The sequence below is a fragment of the Cherax quadricarinatus genome, chromosome 11 (genome assembly GCF_038502225.1).
Source record: "Cherax quadricarinatus isolate ZL_2023a chromosome 11, ASM3850222v1, whole genome shotgun sequence".
NCBI lineage: Eukaryota > Metazoa > Arthropoda > Malacostraca > Decapoda > Parastacidae > Cherax > Cherax quadricarinatus.
This window is the reverse complement of record NC_091302.1, coordinates 46,398,158-46,415,787: the sequence shown is the minus strand read 5'-3', so window position 1 is coordinate 46,415,787 and position 17,630 is coordinate 46,398,158. Positions and strand designations below refer to the sequence as shown.

General features: G+C 41.6%; 1 protein-coding gene across 2 annotated transcripts in view; it reads right to left on the bottom strand.

The window, feature by feature from the left end:
- Positions 1-7,995, bottom strand: part of LOC128700111 (prolyl endopeptidase) — a 112,132-nt gene extending 104,137 nt beyond the window's left edge. For both annotated transcript variants that reach the window (XM_070084088.1, XM_070084087.1), the window contains exons 1-2: positions 7,839-7,995; positions 5,028-5,144 (exon numbers count right to left, since the gene is read on the bottom strand). In XM_070084088.1, the coding sequence (XP_069940189.1) occupies positions 5,028-5,102 (75 nt within the window). In that variant the 5' untranslated portion in view covers positions 5,103-5,144; positions 7,839-7,995. The remainder of the gene's footprint in view (positions 1-5,027; positions 5,145-7,838) is intronic.
- Between the last annotated feature and the right edge of the window lie 9,635 nt (positions 7,996-17,630).

The window sequence follows — 17,630 nt, the reverse complement described above, 5'->3', positions numbered from 1 at the left end:
ACACGAAGAATGCAGCGGCATTGACACCTGATGCACTATAGGGTCATGATGAGTTGGTTAAAATTTATTATTGTATGATTCATATATAGATGTACAAAGATGTTACTTATAATCTATTATTTTAACATGTATATATATGAACCATGACACAGTAGTGTCAGGAAAGTTGTTCCTTGTGTAAATTAATTATTTATTATTTTAGGATGTTAATTATTTATTATTGTAGCTTGTACATATGTATCAAAGATAATAGGTTTTAAACAGATATTAATATATTAAAGATTATTTTATAATACCCCTAGACCAAAGATTGTTATTTTTATATGCAATTAAAATGATAAATATTTTGTGTGTACATGTATATATCTATACCGAACTCTTTATTACAAAATGAGTAAACTACCATCTAAAAAATTACTTTGTAATAGCGAGGCTGCCAGTTCTGACAAAAAAGCAGCTGAAAAATATGTGAAGGGCTTTAAGGAGTACATAGACACTGAAAAATTAAAACCCCAACAAGTGTTTAATTGTGATGAAACAGGCCTGTTTTGGAAGAAAATGCCAAACAGGACTTGCATTACTCAGGAGGAAAAGGCACTCCCAGGACACAAGCCTATGAAAGACAGGCTTACTCTAATGTTGTGTAGTAAAGCAAGTGGAGATTGCAAAGTGAAGCCTTTACTCGTGTATCACTCAAACTCCTAGTGTGTTCAAGAAAAACAATATCGTCAAGACTAAATTGTGTGTGATGTGGAGAGCAAACAGTGCAACCCACTACTGTAAATACAAAATCTCAATGTACTGTTTGCAAAGACATAAAATAAATAAATAAATAAACAGTAAGGCATGGGTCACTAGAGATGTGTTTATTGACTGGCTCTATGATGTGTTTGGCCCCACTGTGAAACAGTACCTATTGGAAAATAAATTGGACCTCAAGTGCCTCCTGATAATGGACAATGCTCCTGCTCATCCTCACGACTTGCAAGAGCAAATTGTGGGGGAGTTGAGGTTCATCAAAGTGAAGTTCTTGCCTCCTAATACCACTCCTCTCCTCCAGCCCATGGACCAGCAGGTCATTTCAAATTTCAAAAAAACTGTACACCAAAGCAGTGTTTCAAAAGTGCTTTGAAGTGACCTCAGACACTGAACTGACTGACCCTAAGAGAGTTCTGGAAAGGTCACTTCAGTATCCTCAGTTGAATAAACCTTATAGGTAAGGCTTGGGAGGGAGTGACTTGCAGGACTTTGAGCTCTGCTTGGAGAAAATTGTGGCCAGAATGTGTACAAGAGAGGGATTTTGAAGGGTTTGGAGCTGACCCTAAGGAGCCTATGCCAGTTGTGGAATATATTGTGGCATTGGGGAAGTCCATGGGGTTGGAGGTTTGTGGCGAGGGTGTGGAAGCGTTGGTGGAGGCCAGCAACAGACCAAAGCTCAGGGATTTCCTTCAGAGGAGGCAGAGGAGGAGGAAGAGAGATGGAGGAAGTTGCCTTCGTCAAAGATTAAGGAAATGTGTACAATGTTTACAAAGGTACAAGCATTTATGGATGAATATTATCCTGACACAGATGTTGCAAGCCATATTGGTAACTTGTACAATGACACTCTTGTGGCCCATTTTAGGGAAATCTTAAAGGGACGCGACAAACAGAGCTCTCCGGACAGATATTTTGCGCGACAGGGGTCCAATGACTCTCAAGCTGGTCCTAGTGGCATTAACAAACCAAGAAGGGAAGTAACCCCAGAAAAGGACTTGTTACCTGACATCTTTATGGAAGGGGATTCCCCTTCCAAACAATAAAACACCTGCATCCTCTGCCCTACTACCATCTCATCCCTCATCAACAATTCCACATTAAAGGTAAGTGTCATTTCAGTAATGTTTATTCTGCATGTATCATTGTTTTATGTGTAGGGAAATGTATATTTCATGTAAAAAAATTATTTTGTTTTAATACTTTTGGGTGTCTGGAACGGATTAATTGAATTTCCATCATTTCTTATTGGGAAAATTAATTCGGATAACGACAGCTCTCTGGAACAGATTAATGTCATTAACTGAGGGTCCACTGTATGTCTTATGAGCCAGTGTTTTTGAAGAATTTATACTCCAAAATTCTAGCGACTTCAAATCAAACGGGAGAAAGCTGGTAGGCCCACATGTGAGAGAATGGGTGTGTGGTGTGGTCAGTGTGCACAGTATAAAATAAAAAATCTTGCAGCATGCAGTGCATGAGAAAAAACCGCAGACCGTATTTTTGGATTACAACGCCGAATTTGAGGTGTATTGTCGTATGGTATTTATGGTTGTATTCTCGTTTTTCTTGGTCTCATTTGATAGAATGGAAGGCATATTAGGGAAATAGAGATGATTTTGATTGGTTTTATGATGAAAAGGATCTTGAAACAGAGCTCAAATTAGCGAAAATGTTCGATTTTTGCCGATGTTCAGGAGTAAACGAATGACGTCACCGTCCAATAAGTGTTCAACTAGCCATTATAATACGAAGTCACAAATGGGTTGACATAATTTATACAATTATAATAATGCAGTAGTATGCATAACAATAAATCTTCTATTTTTTATGTGAATAAAAATTCAAAATAGAAAGGAAGAGTAATATAAGAGGGGCCTGGAGACATGACTAATGAACAGAGAAAATGTTAGTTTAGTGCCAGGAATGTTTGCACTGTTTATTCTGGACCCTATTTTGAAACTGGCATTTTTATTGGGTAGTAGAAATTGTGGAGAGGGAGCATGGACACGGGGGTCGTCCCACAGTTACTAAAAACAACAGACATAGCCCCACTCCACAAAGGGGGCAGTAAAGCAACAGCAAAGAACTACAGACCAATAGCACTAACATCCCATATCATAAAAATCTTTGAAAGGGTCCTAAGAAGCAAGATCACCACCCATCTAGAAACCCATCAGTTACACAACCCAGGGCAACATGGGTTTAGAACAGGTCGCTCCTGTCTGTCTCAACTATTGGATCACTAAAACAAGGTCCTAAATGCACTAGAAGGCAAAAAGAATGCAGATGTAATATATACAGACTTTGCAAAAGCCTTCGACAAGTGTGACCATGGCGTAATAGCGCACAAAATGCGTGCTAAAGGAATAACAGGAAAAGTCGGTCGATGGATCTATAATTTCCTCACTAACAGAACATAGAGAGTAGTCGTCAACAGAGTAAAGTCCGAGGCAGCTACGGTGAAAAGCTCTGTTCCAGAAGGCACAGTACTCGCTCCCATCTTGTTCCTCATCCTCATATCAGACATAGACAAGGATGTCAGCCACAGCACCGTGTCTTCCTTTGCAGATGACACCCGAATCTGCATGACAGTGTCTTCCATTGCAGACACTGCAAGGCTCCAGGCGGACATCAACCAAATCTTTCAGTGGGCTGCAGAAAACAATATGAAGTTCAACGATGAGAAATTTCAATTACTCAGATATGGTAAACATGAGGAAATTAAATCTTCATCAGAGTACAAAACAAATTCTGGCCACAAAATAGAGCGAAACACCAACATCAAAGACCTGGGAGTGATCATGACGGAGGATCTCACCTTCAAGGACCATAACATTGTATCAATCGCATCTGATAGAAAAATGACAGGATGGATAATGAGAACCTTCAAAACTAGGGAGGCCAAGCCCATGATGACACTCTTCAGGTCACTTGTTCTATCTAGGCTGGAATATTGCTGCACACTAACAGCACCTTTCAAGGCAGGTGAAATTGCCGACCTAGAAAATGTACAGAGAACTTTCACGGCGCGCATAACGGAGATAAAACACCTCAATTACTGGGAGCGCTTGAGGTTCCTAAACCTGTATTCCCTGGAACGCAGGAGGGAGAGATACATGATTATATACACCTGGAAAATCCTAGAGGGACTAGTACCGAACTTGCACACGAAAATCACTCACTACGAAAACAAAAGACTTGGCAGACGATGCACCATCCCCCCAATGAAAAGCAGGGGTGTCACTAGCACGTTAAGAGACCATACAATAAGTGTCAGGGGCCCGAGACTGTTCAACTGCCTCCCAGCACACATAAGGGGGATTACCAACAGACCTCTGGCAGTCTTCAAGCTGGCACTGGACAAGCACCTAAAGTCAGTTCCTGATCAGCCGGGCTGTGGGTCGTATGTTGGTTTGCGTGCAGCCAGCAGCAACAGCCTGGTTGATCAGGCTCTGATCCACCAGGCGGCCTGGTCACAGACCGGGCCGCGGGGGCGTTGACCCCCGGAACTCTCTCCAGGTAAACTCCAGGTATATGGGCGGTTTCTTGTACTTAATCGATAGAACAAATGGAATTCTAAAGAAACAGCTATGAGTTTAGTCAACTGGAACAATGGAATTGGCCGAAAATAGGGCTCAAAGTGGGCAAAGTCGCCGATGCGTAAACATTGCCAAGATTGCTAACTTTGCGAGGCCGTAATTCCATAAGTGTTCCATCAAATGTTGCACTTTTGGTGCCATTAACATTGGGAAAAGATTCTCTATTATTTCATAAGATTTTTTTTTTTTTTTTTCAAAAATTTTGCGACACAGACACTTTAGGATTTGGGGTTGCGACAGTCGAAGGGTTAATAGTGTGACATTACATTATTTACTAATAGAGTAAACCTTCAATTTAATGTACCAAGAAGCAGGGAGCTGGTGGCCAGTAATGGGGATTGCGGTAGATAAAGACTAACAGAATTCCGTTACTGATAAAACAATAACAGAATTCTGTGACCAATGGACTTACTCCATTGTGACCAAGCAGATTTTGTCCCGTATTTCAGAAGTCCATGAAATTAAGAGTTAACTGTATTTGCAGCAGAAATGTAGGCCTATAAAATTGAACTATTTTCACATAGAGACCATACAGAGCCTGGGGAAACAGAGGAATTAGGGTTAATCTGAGGATTTAGGGTGGTTTCAATTCCTTAGATCAAGAGCCCTTGATAGTAATGTAGCAATAGTAGTAGTAGTAGTAGTAGTGGTTAATAATACAATACACACCCTTATCCCATGCAATTCTTCAACAGTGTCCTCACGATGCACCTTTGGATATTCCATTCCGTTGTTGCTCTGCATTGATCCTCTTGCACCCAAGAAACTGGTATAATTTTGCCGAACCTAGCAATTATTCATAAGGTAAGAATATTAGCTAACATGCTCCACAAGATTTAAGGTTTCTTTCATACAAATATTTAAGTATATTATACATTTAGCACAGCGGAATGTTTGCACATGAATTAATGTACAGTATTCGCAATTTCTCTTCTTCTGACAGTCTACACCACAAAAATTGTTTTCCATGTGTGTAAGTCACTCAATTGTAGCATGCAATGCATACTTTAGTTAAAATAAATTAAAATGCCACTGACACTAAATACTGATACAAAAATAGCTGCAAAATTTTATAAAAAATTAAAACCTCAATTAATTATTACAGGTGTTATTAAAATGAGTGCTAAGCTTGAAATTTTAAATTTCTACCAATAGAAAGCAAAACTGCAAAAAATAATGGATTTTCTCCTTTCACAGAATGTATTTTTATTTTTCTGAAAAGTGATGACAAAAACAAAGGTCAGTAAAGAAAAAGTATATTATTATTTAAACCCCTTTTCTAATATACTTTTCTCAACTTTTTTAATTTAAAAGTTACTGTATTTTTCATAAAAAAAAAAATTCTCCATATTTATAAATTAAATCCCTTACAAAACACATTTCCACTTAAAACTGAGAGGTGATAAATGTTATGTTGTGCAAAAGGAAAAGAACATAACCTATCCTATCAAAACCCACCTAACCTAACCTAGAATAAGATACTTACTCCTCCATTGGTAAATATGCATCTTTCTTCACATTCTGCTAGGCATGTAACATGACTCAACATTTGGAATTGATTGGGTAAGAAGTGTTGTACAATCAAATTAATTATTTTCACTTATATCTCCCAAACATAAGTTGCACCAGAACTAATTGGTTATTTTGTGGTAAATAAGTAAATTTATTTAGGTACACATACATATAAACACAGTTACACAAATTATCATACATAAGTAATATATGTGTAAATTACTTAGCATAACCCAAAAAAGTTAGACAGTGATTTATTTCAATTGGGGTCCTTGGGTATTTCTATAGGTTGCATATATCATAAAATGTAAACTAATGCCCAAATTCCACAGAGCAGTAGTTGTAAACCAGAACTGAAATAACCCTCACTGCTTGACTTGCTTCGATTATCATACATTAAAAACTCTCTGGGTTAATAATCTGATTAAAAATCTTCTTTCTCCCAAAGCAACTCTTGTAATAATGTTAATGATACCATTATTGTAATGATTTATGGGGAAGCACTAAATGCATAGGGGTCATACAATGGTTAGGGAATAGCAGGCAATAGGATTTAATCCAGGCAATAGAATTTAATCAGGACACATCCCCTCATTGAAGGAAAAACAGTAATAAATCCCAGCTCTTAAAAACTAATGCATATGGTCTCCAAGAGCAAAATCTTACATTTTTAAGTAAATTAACCATCAGATTAAGTCTCATGGTTGTGATGTCTTCTGGAATGGTGAACACTATGGTAGTTATACACTGGTGAACAATGGCAGTTACACTGGTGGGCACAAGTCTGATGGACAAGTCTGTGCTCAGAAACTCCGTTAATATTTGCCGACAACTACTCGGTGGAATTTGGTCATTCTTTTACACTTTTCAATACATACAACCTACGTACATTGTGAAGTAATCATTTCTTGTGCACACACTTAGGTATGTCTCGCACCTGGCCTAATATAAATAGACGGGCAGTGTTTGCAGGTTAAGCTACGTATTATTATTATTATAATCATGGTGGAGCCCTAAACCTGTAGGATTATACAGTATAGTGTATGTGGGGGGGGATGGAAGGTATTCAGGCTAAATTCAGGGAACTGGAGCACAGATCCAATTCCCAAGATCAAGAGCCCTGCACCAGCATCAAGGAACCTCACTCGAGGGGTTAAGCTACATAACCTAACCAAGTGTTACCTTTCATAAGCTAACCTTAACTGAACAATAACTAACATAACCTAACAATGCAACCTACCTTAAAAAACAATGTAAATGTAACCTAACTTAACAAACAATTAAACCTAACCTAAAAAAAATGTAATTTAACCAAATCTAACTTATTTTCATTAATATCTCCCAATGCACCATCCCCCCAATGAAAAGCAGGGGTGTCACTAGCACGTTAAGAGACCATACAATAAGTGTCAGGGGCCCGAGACTGTTCAACTGCCTCCCAGCACACATAAGGGGGATTACCAACAGACCCCTGGCAGTCTTCAAGCTGGCACTGGACAAGCACCTAAAGTCAGTTCCTGATCAGCCGGGCTGTGGCTCGTACGTTGGTTTGCGTGCAGCCAGCAGCAACAGCCTGGTTGATCAGGCTCTGATCCACCAGGAGGCCTGGTCACAGACCGGGCCGCGGGGGCGTTGACCCCCGGAACTCTCTCCAGGTAAACTCCAGGTATAAAAATTATGCAGGAAATACCTATTCCTTGATGTACAGAGGCTGTATGTACAGAAAAGTGTAAAGAAATGTTTAAGTTTTGCCGAATAATTGTAACTGTGATGAAAACTCAGGTGTTGCTAGGTCAATGCACACTATAATAACTGTCTCAGACAAATATACATAATATCTGGCCTCAATATAAATAACGTGGAGGACGAGCACCAAAAATAGACATGAGCCATAAATCATCATCGAGTCAGTGTCTTTCTCACTAACATAACTTGGTAGACATACTGAGAGTGACAAGCTTGACTTACAAGTGGTAGGAAAAGCTTAAAGAAGCTTCAAAGTGGAAAAAAAAAGTTGGGAGTAGACGAGGAGTGATGAATGTGGCTGCTGTTGCTACTACTACTGTTGTTGTTGCTGCTGCTGTTGTTGCTACTGTTGTTGCTGTTGTTGTTGCTGTTGCTTCACTGCCAGCTCTTAGTATGTATTTTACTTTAATTAGGTACAGGTATATATAAATATAATCACACAAATTAGCATACACAGTAATATGTGTGTAAATTACCTAGGATAACCCAAATAGAAATAATCAAGGACCTTAATAGAAATAAGTCACTGATTTTTTTTTTTTGGGGGGGGGAGGTTATTCTTGGTATTGTACATATATGCTGCTATGTATGATAATTTATGTAACTGTATTTATGTGTATCTACCTGAATAAACCTACTTCAAAAAAGTCAGAAATAAGTGACTTATTTGAACTGTTTATTATAATTAAATTTTTTTTATCTGTTTGTAGTTTTTATGGCTTCTTTATATACATATATATATTTTTTTACAATGGGAAGATAGTCAAAAATGGTGCTAAAATATCTATAATATAACCTTGATTAAATGGTAGTTCTCTTATCATTTAATCATGATGACTAAGATCACGTCTCTGTTTTTTTTGCAGTTATCATCATGACGATTTTAACTTAAATTCAAATTTCATTTCTTTATATAAATGTAGAAAGATAATGTGATTTACGTGTATTATAGCAATGGTGGGCATACAAGAAAGTCACTAATATGCAAATGTATTTCAGGCAAACTAATTAAGGATAAATTATGATTAATTACTGGTTAAAGATTACTTGGGAATTAGACATGGACTATTAAGTAGGATATTTATGGAGTTAGCTAAATTATATGTACAATAAGAAGGGTACAGTTGTTAAAAGTATGACTTATTATCTAAAACTGACTCACTGATTATATGCACAGTTGAGTTCCTTTGCTGTTTTAATTTTTAAAGTTATAACCATGACTGATTTCTATTATAATAATAATAATAATAATAATAATAATAATAATAATAATAATAATAATAATAAGAAGAAGAAGAAGAAGAAGAAGAAGAAGAAAAAGAAGAAAAAGATTATTATTATTATTATTATTATTATTATTATTATTATTATTATTATTATTATTATTATTATTATTATTATTATTATTATTATTAGTTATTATTATTATTATTATTATTATTAAAAAGTAGAAAAAAATTAAAATACAATTTTCATTTCCCTGCAAGTTTACATTGAGATTCTGTAATTACAATAATGAGTTGCAGTACAAAGAGCCACTATCATACCATGGGCTACATGGACACCATGCCCAGCTCTTCTAGGGTAGGGTAGGTGCCTGAGCCAGAGCTTGTGGCTCACAAGACTGCCATTCCCATTAGGCCCCTTGGGGCGGGGATGGCAGACCAGAGAGGCCTAGCTTCTCACTACGAGCCCCATGGGGGCGGGGAATGTGGCTAGGCCTGGGGACAGTTGGTCCCAACGATGAAGAGGTACTTGTGCCTCCCATGGCAGATATAAGTCTGAGATACTCCCGAGAATGGGAGCCAAGGCCGGGCCACCACTTGGAAAAGGCGCGGGCCGGGAGAGTACCGGCGAATCAAGAAGATTATGGGCTAAATTTAATGGCTTACAGACTACTTAATACTAGAGAAATTGATCATAGTTTGTTAAGTTGTAGATCTAAATATTAGGCTTTAAATATTAAGACATTACAAGGACACCAGTGGAAGAAAGTATACAGGCCCAGTTGACATCAATGACATAGTACTATGCCATTCCTGGTTACACAGCCATACATAATTGTAGGCCAGATCAACAAGGGGGTGGCACAACTATATACTACTCAGACCAACTAGGATGTATCAATAATACATGCACAAGGGATGAACATGGGGAATATATAATAGCTAAATTCAAATCCAAATACCTACAAAAACCTCTCACAGTGATAAACATCTACAGAGTACTACAGTCAAACATTAGCCGTTTTAGTGACAACCTAGGAAGTATGATAACTGATGCACACATGAACAAAGATCACTTAATACTCTCAGGTGACTTCAGTATAAATCTCCTGCAAGACCAGGACCCACACGTTACTGAATTCACAAACACTATGAGTAACTGCATGTTGCTACCAGCAGTAACAAAACCTACAAGAGTTACGGAGACTAGTGTTTCCCTACTAGACCACATCTGGACCAACACCATATCCCCTTTAAAGTCAGGCATAATCACAGATAATACCACAGACCACTACCCTACCTTCCTCATAACTAATCTAGGCAAATTACCCCAAGACACTACTTGTGGAAAATTACATTTAGCTGAATGTATCATTATGTACATAACAGTAAATGAACAAAGATTATTATTTATCAGTTAGACAAGTAGGAATTTGGGACACCTAGGTCGCAAAAAATGCCCCCCTTCGATACCTACCACTGTCATATCCACAAGTTGGGTAGTTTCAAATTTAGGTTGGATAAGTACATGAGTGGGAGGGGTTGGATTTGAGTGGGACTTTCACATCAGAGCTTATTTCTTGGGTGGCATTGAAAATTGGGTTGGGCAAATGTTTTGTTAGTGGGATGAATTGTAAAGGACCTGCCTAGTATGGGCCAACAGGCCTGCTGCAGTGTTCCTCCTTTCTTATGTAAGTTGCTCTGGACCTATTAATTATAAATGAAATATACATACACCAGGAATTCTGGTAAATATATAAATTTGTGGACTGTATATTAAAAATAATAAATGATATATATATATATATATATATATATATATATATATATATATATATATATATATATATATATATATATATATATATATATATACACACACACACACACACACACACACACACATTTATACAACAGAAGGAGAATATATCTTAATCATAACACTCACCAATTTGACTGGAAATTAATGTGTATCATACTCAGAAAACCTCACTGTCTATCTATGAAAATAACACTGGCCAGAGTTAAACATAACAGACTTATCTGAGGTTCCTGGAGCTGTCTTGTCCAGTCGCCTGATATCTCAAGTTATGCAGGACTGCACATACAACAATTTCGCCTCCTATTTGAGAGGTGTCAACCCAATTTTAACCTCTAGAGCACGAAAAATTCTTCCCATTACACCAACGTTTCTAATCCCAATTCAAACAACAATGGGGACTGTCCTGCGCAGACGCAGGACCCATCCTGTGGGTGCACCATATACCCATCCTGTGGGAGCACCATATACCCATCCTGTGGGTGCACCATATACCCATCCTGTGGGAGCACCATATACCCATCCTGTGGGAGCACCATATACGCATCCTGTGGGAGCACCATATACCCATCCTGTGGGATCACCATATACCCATCCTATGGGCGCACCATATACCCATCCTGTGGGTGCACCATATACCCATCCTGTGGGAGCACCATGTACAAATCCTGTGGGTGCACCATATACCCATCCTGTGGGTGCACCATATACCCATCCTGTGGGAGCACCATATACCCATCCTGTGGGTGCACCATATACCCATCCTGTGGGAGCACCATATACCCATCCTGTGGGAGCACCATATACGCATCCTGTGGGAGCACCATATACCCATCCTGTGGGATCACCATATACCCATCCTATGGGCGCACCATATACCCATCCTGTGGGTGCACCATATACCCATCCTGTGGGAGCACCATGTACAAATCCTGTGGGTGCACCATATACCCATCCTGTGGGTGCACCATATACCCATCCTGTGGGAGCACCATATACCCATCCTGTGGGTGCACCATATACCCATACTGTGGGTGCACCATATACCCATCCTGTGGGAGCACCATATACCCATCCTGTGGGAGCACCATATACCCATCCTGTGGGTGCACCATATACCCATCCTGTAGGTGCACCATATACCCATCCTGTGGGAGCACCATATACCCATCCTGTGGGAGCACCATATACCCATCCTGTGGGAGCACCATATACCCATCCTGTGGGTGCACCATATACCCATCCTGTGGGAGCACCATATACCCATCCTGTGGGTGCACCATATACCCATCCTGTGGGTGCACCATATACCCATCCTGTGGGAGCACCATATACCCATCCTGTGGGTGCACCATATACCCATCCTGTGGGTGCACCATATACCCATCCTGTGGGAGCACCATATACCCATCCTGTGGGAGCACCATATACCCATCCTGTGGGAGCACCATTTACCCATCCTGTGGGTGCACCATATACCCATACTGTGGGTGCACCATATTCCCATCCTGTGGGAGCACCATATACCCATCCTGTTGGTGCACCATATACCCATACTGTGGGTGCACCATATACCCATCCTGTGGGAGCACCATATACCCATCCTGTAGGAGCACCATATACCCATCCTGTGGGAGCACCATATACCCATCCTGTGGGAGCACCATATACCCATCCTGTGGGAGCACCATGTACCCATCCTGTGGGTGCACCATATACCCATCCTGTGGGAGCACCATATACCCATCCTGTGGGTGCACCATATACCCATCCTGTGGGTGCACCATATACGCATCCTGTGGGAGCACTATATACCCATCCTGTGGGAGCACCATATACTCATCCTGTGGGAGCACCATATACCCATCCTGTGGGTGCACCATATACCCATCCTGTGGGAGCACCATATACCCATCCTGTGGGAGCACCATATACCCATCCTGTGGGTGCACCATATACCCATCCTGTGGGTGCACCATATACGCATCCTGTGGGAGCACTATATACCCATCCTGTGGGAGCACCATATACTCATCCTGTGGGAGCACCATATACCCATCCTGTGGGTGCACCATATACCCATCCTGTGGGAGCACCATATACCCATCCTGTGGGAGCACCATATACCCATCCTGTGGGAGCACCATATACCCATCCTGTGGGAGCACCATATACCCATCCTGTGGGAGCACCATATACTCATCCTGTGGGAGCACCATATACCCATCCTGTGGGAGCACCATATACTCATCCTGTGGGAGCACCATATACCTATCCTGTGGGAGCACCATGTACCCATACTGTGGGTGCACCATGTACTCATACTGTGGGTGCACCATGTACCCATCCTGTGGTAGCACCATATACCCATACTCTGGGTGCACCATATACCCATACTGTGGGTGCACCATATACCCATCCTGTGGGAGCACCATATACCCATCCTGTGGGTGCACCATATACCCATGCTGTGGATGCACCCTATACCCATCCTGTGGGAGCACCATCTACCCATACTATGGGAGCACCATATACCCATACTGTGGGAGCACTGTATACCCATACTGTGGGTGCACCATATACCCATCCTGTGGGAGTGCCATATACCCATCCTTTGGAAGCACCATATACCCATACTGTGGTTGCACCATATACTCATACTGTGGGAGCACCACATACTCATACTGTGGGAGCACCATATACCCATCCTGTGGGTGCACCACATACCCATCCTGTGGAAGCACCATATACCCATCCTGTGGGTGCACCACATACCCATCCTGTGGAAGCACCATATACCCATCCTGTGGGAGCACCATGTACCCATCCTGTGGGTGCACCATATACCCATCCTGTGGGAGCACCATATACCCATCCTGTGGGTGCACCATATACCCATCCTGTGGGTGCACCATATACGCATCCTGTGGGAGCACTATATACCCATCCTGTGGGAGCACCATATACTCATCCTGTGGGAGCACCATATACCCATCCTGTGGGTGCACCATATACCCATCCTGTGGGAGCACCATATACCCATCCTGTGGGAGCACCATATACCCATCCTGTGGGTGCACCATATACCCATCCTGTGGGTGCACCATATACGCATCCTGTGGGAGCACTATATACCCATCCTGTGGGAGCACCATATACTCATCCTGTGGGAGCACCATATACCCATCCTGTGGGTGCACCATATACCCATCCTGTGGGAGCACCATATACCCATCCTGTGGGAGCACCATATACCCATCCTGTGGGAGCACCATATACCCATCCTGTGGGAGCACCATATACCCATCCTGTGGGAGCACCATATACTCATCCTGTGGGAGCACCATATACCCATCCTGTGGGAGCACCATATACTCATCCTGTGGGAGCACCATATACCTATCCTGTGGGAGCACCATGTACCCATACTGTGGGTGCACCATGTACTCATACTGTGGGTGCACCATGTACCCATCCTGTGGTAGCACCATATACCCATACTCTGGGTGCACCATATACCCATACTGTGGGTGCACCATATACCCATCCTGTGGGAGCACCATATACCCATCCTGTGGGTGCACCATATACCCATGCTGTGGATGCACCCTATACCCATCCTGTGGGAGCACCATCTACCCATACTATGGGAGCACCATATACCCATACTGTGGGAGCACTGTATACCCATACTGTGGGTGCACCATATACCCATCCTGTGGGAGTGCCATATACCCATCCTTTGGAAGCACCATATACCCATACTGTGGTTGCACCATATACTCATACTGTGGGAGCACCACATACTCATACTGTGGGAGCACCATATACCCATCCTGTGGGTGCACCACATACCCATCCTGTGGAAGCACCATATACCCATCCTGTGGGTGCACCACATACCCATCCTGTGGAAGCACCATATACCCATCCTGTGGGTGCACCACATACCCATCCTGTGGAAGCACCATGTACCCATCCTGTGGGTGCACCACATACCCATCCTGTGGAAGCACCATATACCCATCCTGTGGGTGCACCACATACCCATCCTGTGGGTGCACCATATACCCATCCTGTGGAAGCACCATGTACCCATCCTGTGGGTGCACCATTTATTTATTTATTTATTTAGTAATTTAAGCATACAAACAGAGGTACAAAAAATACAGGTAAGAGCAGCATGCCAAAGCCACTTATATGCATAGCATTACGGGCTGGCTTAAAATTAACTTAAGATTAACTAAGCAATGATGAAATCAGTGATAAAACATTATTGTAAACAGATAACTATAAAGCACAAGTGAGTATTACAAAGACAGGTCATATGGTTGCTTGCATTGCTGTACATTCAGTCGAATGGAGTATTCTGTTAGGTAGTGTATTTAAAAAAATAATAAAGTTAGATTGGGTCCTAGGTTTAACATTTGTGTGATATAATTGTGAGTAACATATAGGATATACAATTTATAAGGTTCAGTTATTCAGTATTTATTTGGTTTTGGGTGAGTAAGTGATCTTTGAGAAGAGACTTGAATTTATAAACAGGTAGTGTTTCTTTTATATTTACAGGTAATGAATTCCAGATTTTAGGGCCTTTTATGTGCATTGAGTTTTTGCATAGCGTGAGATGGACACGAGGAACATCAAAGAGTCATGTGTTCTGTTGAGGTTGGCAAGGAGATGTTTGAGGGGAGGGTTAATATCAGAGTTAAGTGTTCTATCTATGTAATAGGTGCAATAATAAGTATGGATGTTTTGTATGGTGAGTAGGTTGAGTTTTGAATATTGGTGGAGTGTGTTGCCTGTAGCGAGAATTTGTTATCATTCTAACTGCAGCCTTTTGTTGGGTAATTAGTGGTCTGAGATGGTTAATTGTTGTTGAGCCCCATGCACAAATTCCATAGGTGAGATAGGGTGCACCATTTACCCATCCTGTGGGTGCACCATATACGCATCCTGTGGGTGCACCATATACCCATCCTGTGACAGCACCATATACCCATCCTGTGGGTGTGTCAGCATAGTTGCTGATCCTCCTTTACATGTGTTGTATGCATAGATTAGATGAGCATTATAGTACCATCCATGTGTTTATATAGAAGATCCCTTAGGCCTGTGACTGTATGACGTCACGGGATGCAGCGAGCGAGTGAGACGAGCTACCTCGGCCTCAGACGACGCATAGGCATCATAGAAGGCAGGAGACGGCAGGCTGGGCTCCATCTCCCATTACCACAGTCTGACAATAGTGTTACCATCCAACAAATGAGTTTACCTTATCCATCAATCTCCTACCGAACCCCCACACGACAATTTGGTGGCAGTGGTGTGGGTGTAAAATTGATAATTACGCCGATGTACGGAGATTTCTTTCTACCAGCAAGACGGCCATTTCGTATCGCCAGTAGGCCGACCTAGCCAACCAGCTACCTCAAGCCAGCTACCCCGACCAAGCGTCTACCAGCCTCTACAATATTCACTGGTCAGTCTTTGTATTAGTGTTTATCTGGTTATTTGCATCACTCCCGAGGGGTTGACCCGAGTTTGCAAAATAAGCCAGTAAGACAGTCTGGTGAGGGAGTCAGTCCAGCCTAGCCTACTCCATCCAGCTTTGCCTGCCAAGCCAGCTTTCCACCCCTGCTGTGCTCTTCGTTAGAAGTCAAACCATTCTATGTGAAGGGTTAAGATAAGCTAGCCAGCCAGCAACTAACCCAGGTGGTGGCCCGGTGGCCTGGTGGCTAAAGCTCCCGCTTCACACACGGAGGGCCCGGGTTCGATTCCCGGCGGGTGGAAACATTTCGACACGTTTCCTTACACCTGTTGTCCTGTTCACCTAGCAGCAAATAGGTACCTGGGTATTAGTCGACTGGTGTGGGTCGCATCCTGGGGGACAAGATTAAGGACCCCAATGGAAATAAGTTAGACAGTCCTCGATGACGCACTGACTTTCTTGGGTTATCCTGGGTGGCTAACCCTCCGGGGTTAAAAATCCGAACGAAATCTTATCTTATCTGTCTTAAACCAGTACTCAAGCAAACCACGTGGGTACAGTCTTCTCATCGCTTTGTGCTTCAAGTTCTAGCCATTCTGAGTGCTTTTTCATCCCTGTGGTGTTGTGGTAATTCGTGGGTTTGTTTTTAAGCCAGTCGGCTTAGAAATATTTTTGCGCCAGTGTGGTTGTCCTCAGTGAGGCTTACGCCGTTCATCCCATAGGCCCAGTTACCACGCGGTCTCGGCCTTAGCCCTGTTTCAGCCCACCCACCCAACCACTCCACACCGGCCCCAGCCGCCTCATTCAGCCATTAACCCACTCGCCCAACCTCTACCATTGTTTTGGTACACTACTATGGGTTCCAGCACCATATTTTAAGGACCACATAGGGGGTCAAGAGCTAGATTGTGTTTCACGCCACCGTTAAAAGCCTCCTGTGTGAAGTCTATGTCGATGTAAGCGTAATTCTACGATCACATGTGGACAGCAGCAAGACGAAATAAACACTACCATCTACCTCATTCTACACCAAGTTACAGCGATAATATTTTTCATAGAGACATTTGCGAGTGTTGTGACATTTCTTTTTGTTTCCAGTGATTTTTCTTAGTGACATTAAGTGACTCTCGATTAGACTCAGTGTTTATTATATACTGATTGCAGTATTCTTTTTTTTCTCTTCTTAATTCAGTGTTAATTTTTGTGCTATTATTTCATTTCTGTTTTGTGTTTCTTTTTTTTATATACTTGAATTAAGTACCTTAGTGTTTTTCCTTTGTTGTGTGTGCAACATATGAGCAGTATAGAATTTGTTTCCACTTCAGAATCACCTTGTGTTCATAGTATTCCAGTGAATTAATTCAGTAATTTATTACCTTGTATTCTGCATCACAACTCAGTGTTGTCTGTTATAATTTTTATCTCAGCATTTGTGTAGTCTTGCCAGTTTATTATAATTTTCTCTGTGTGTTGAA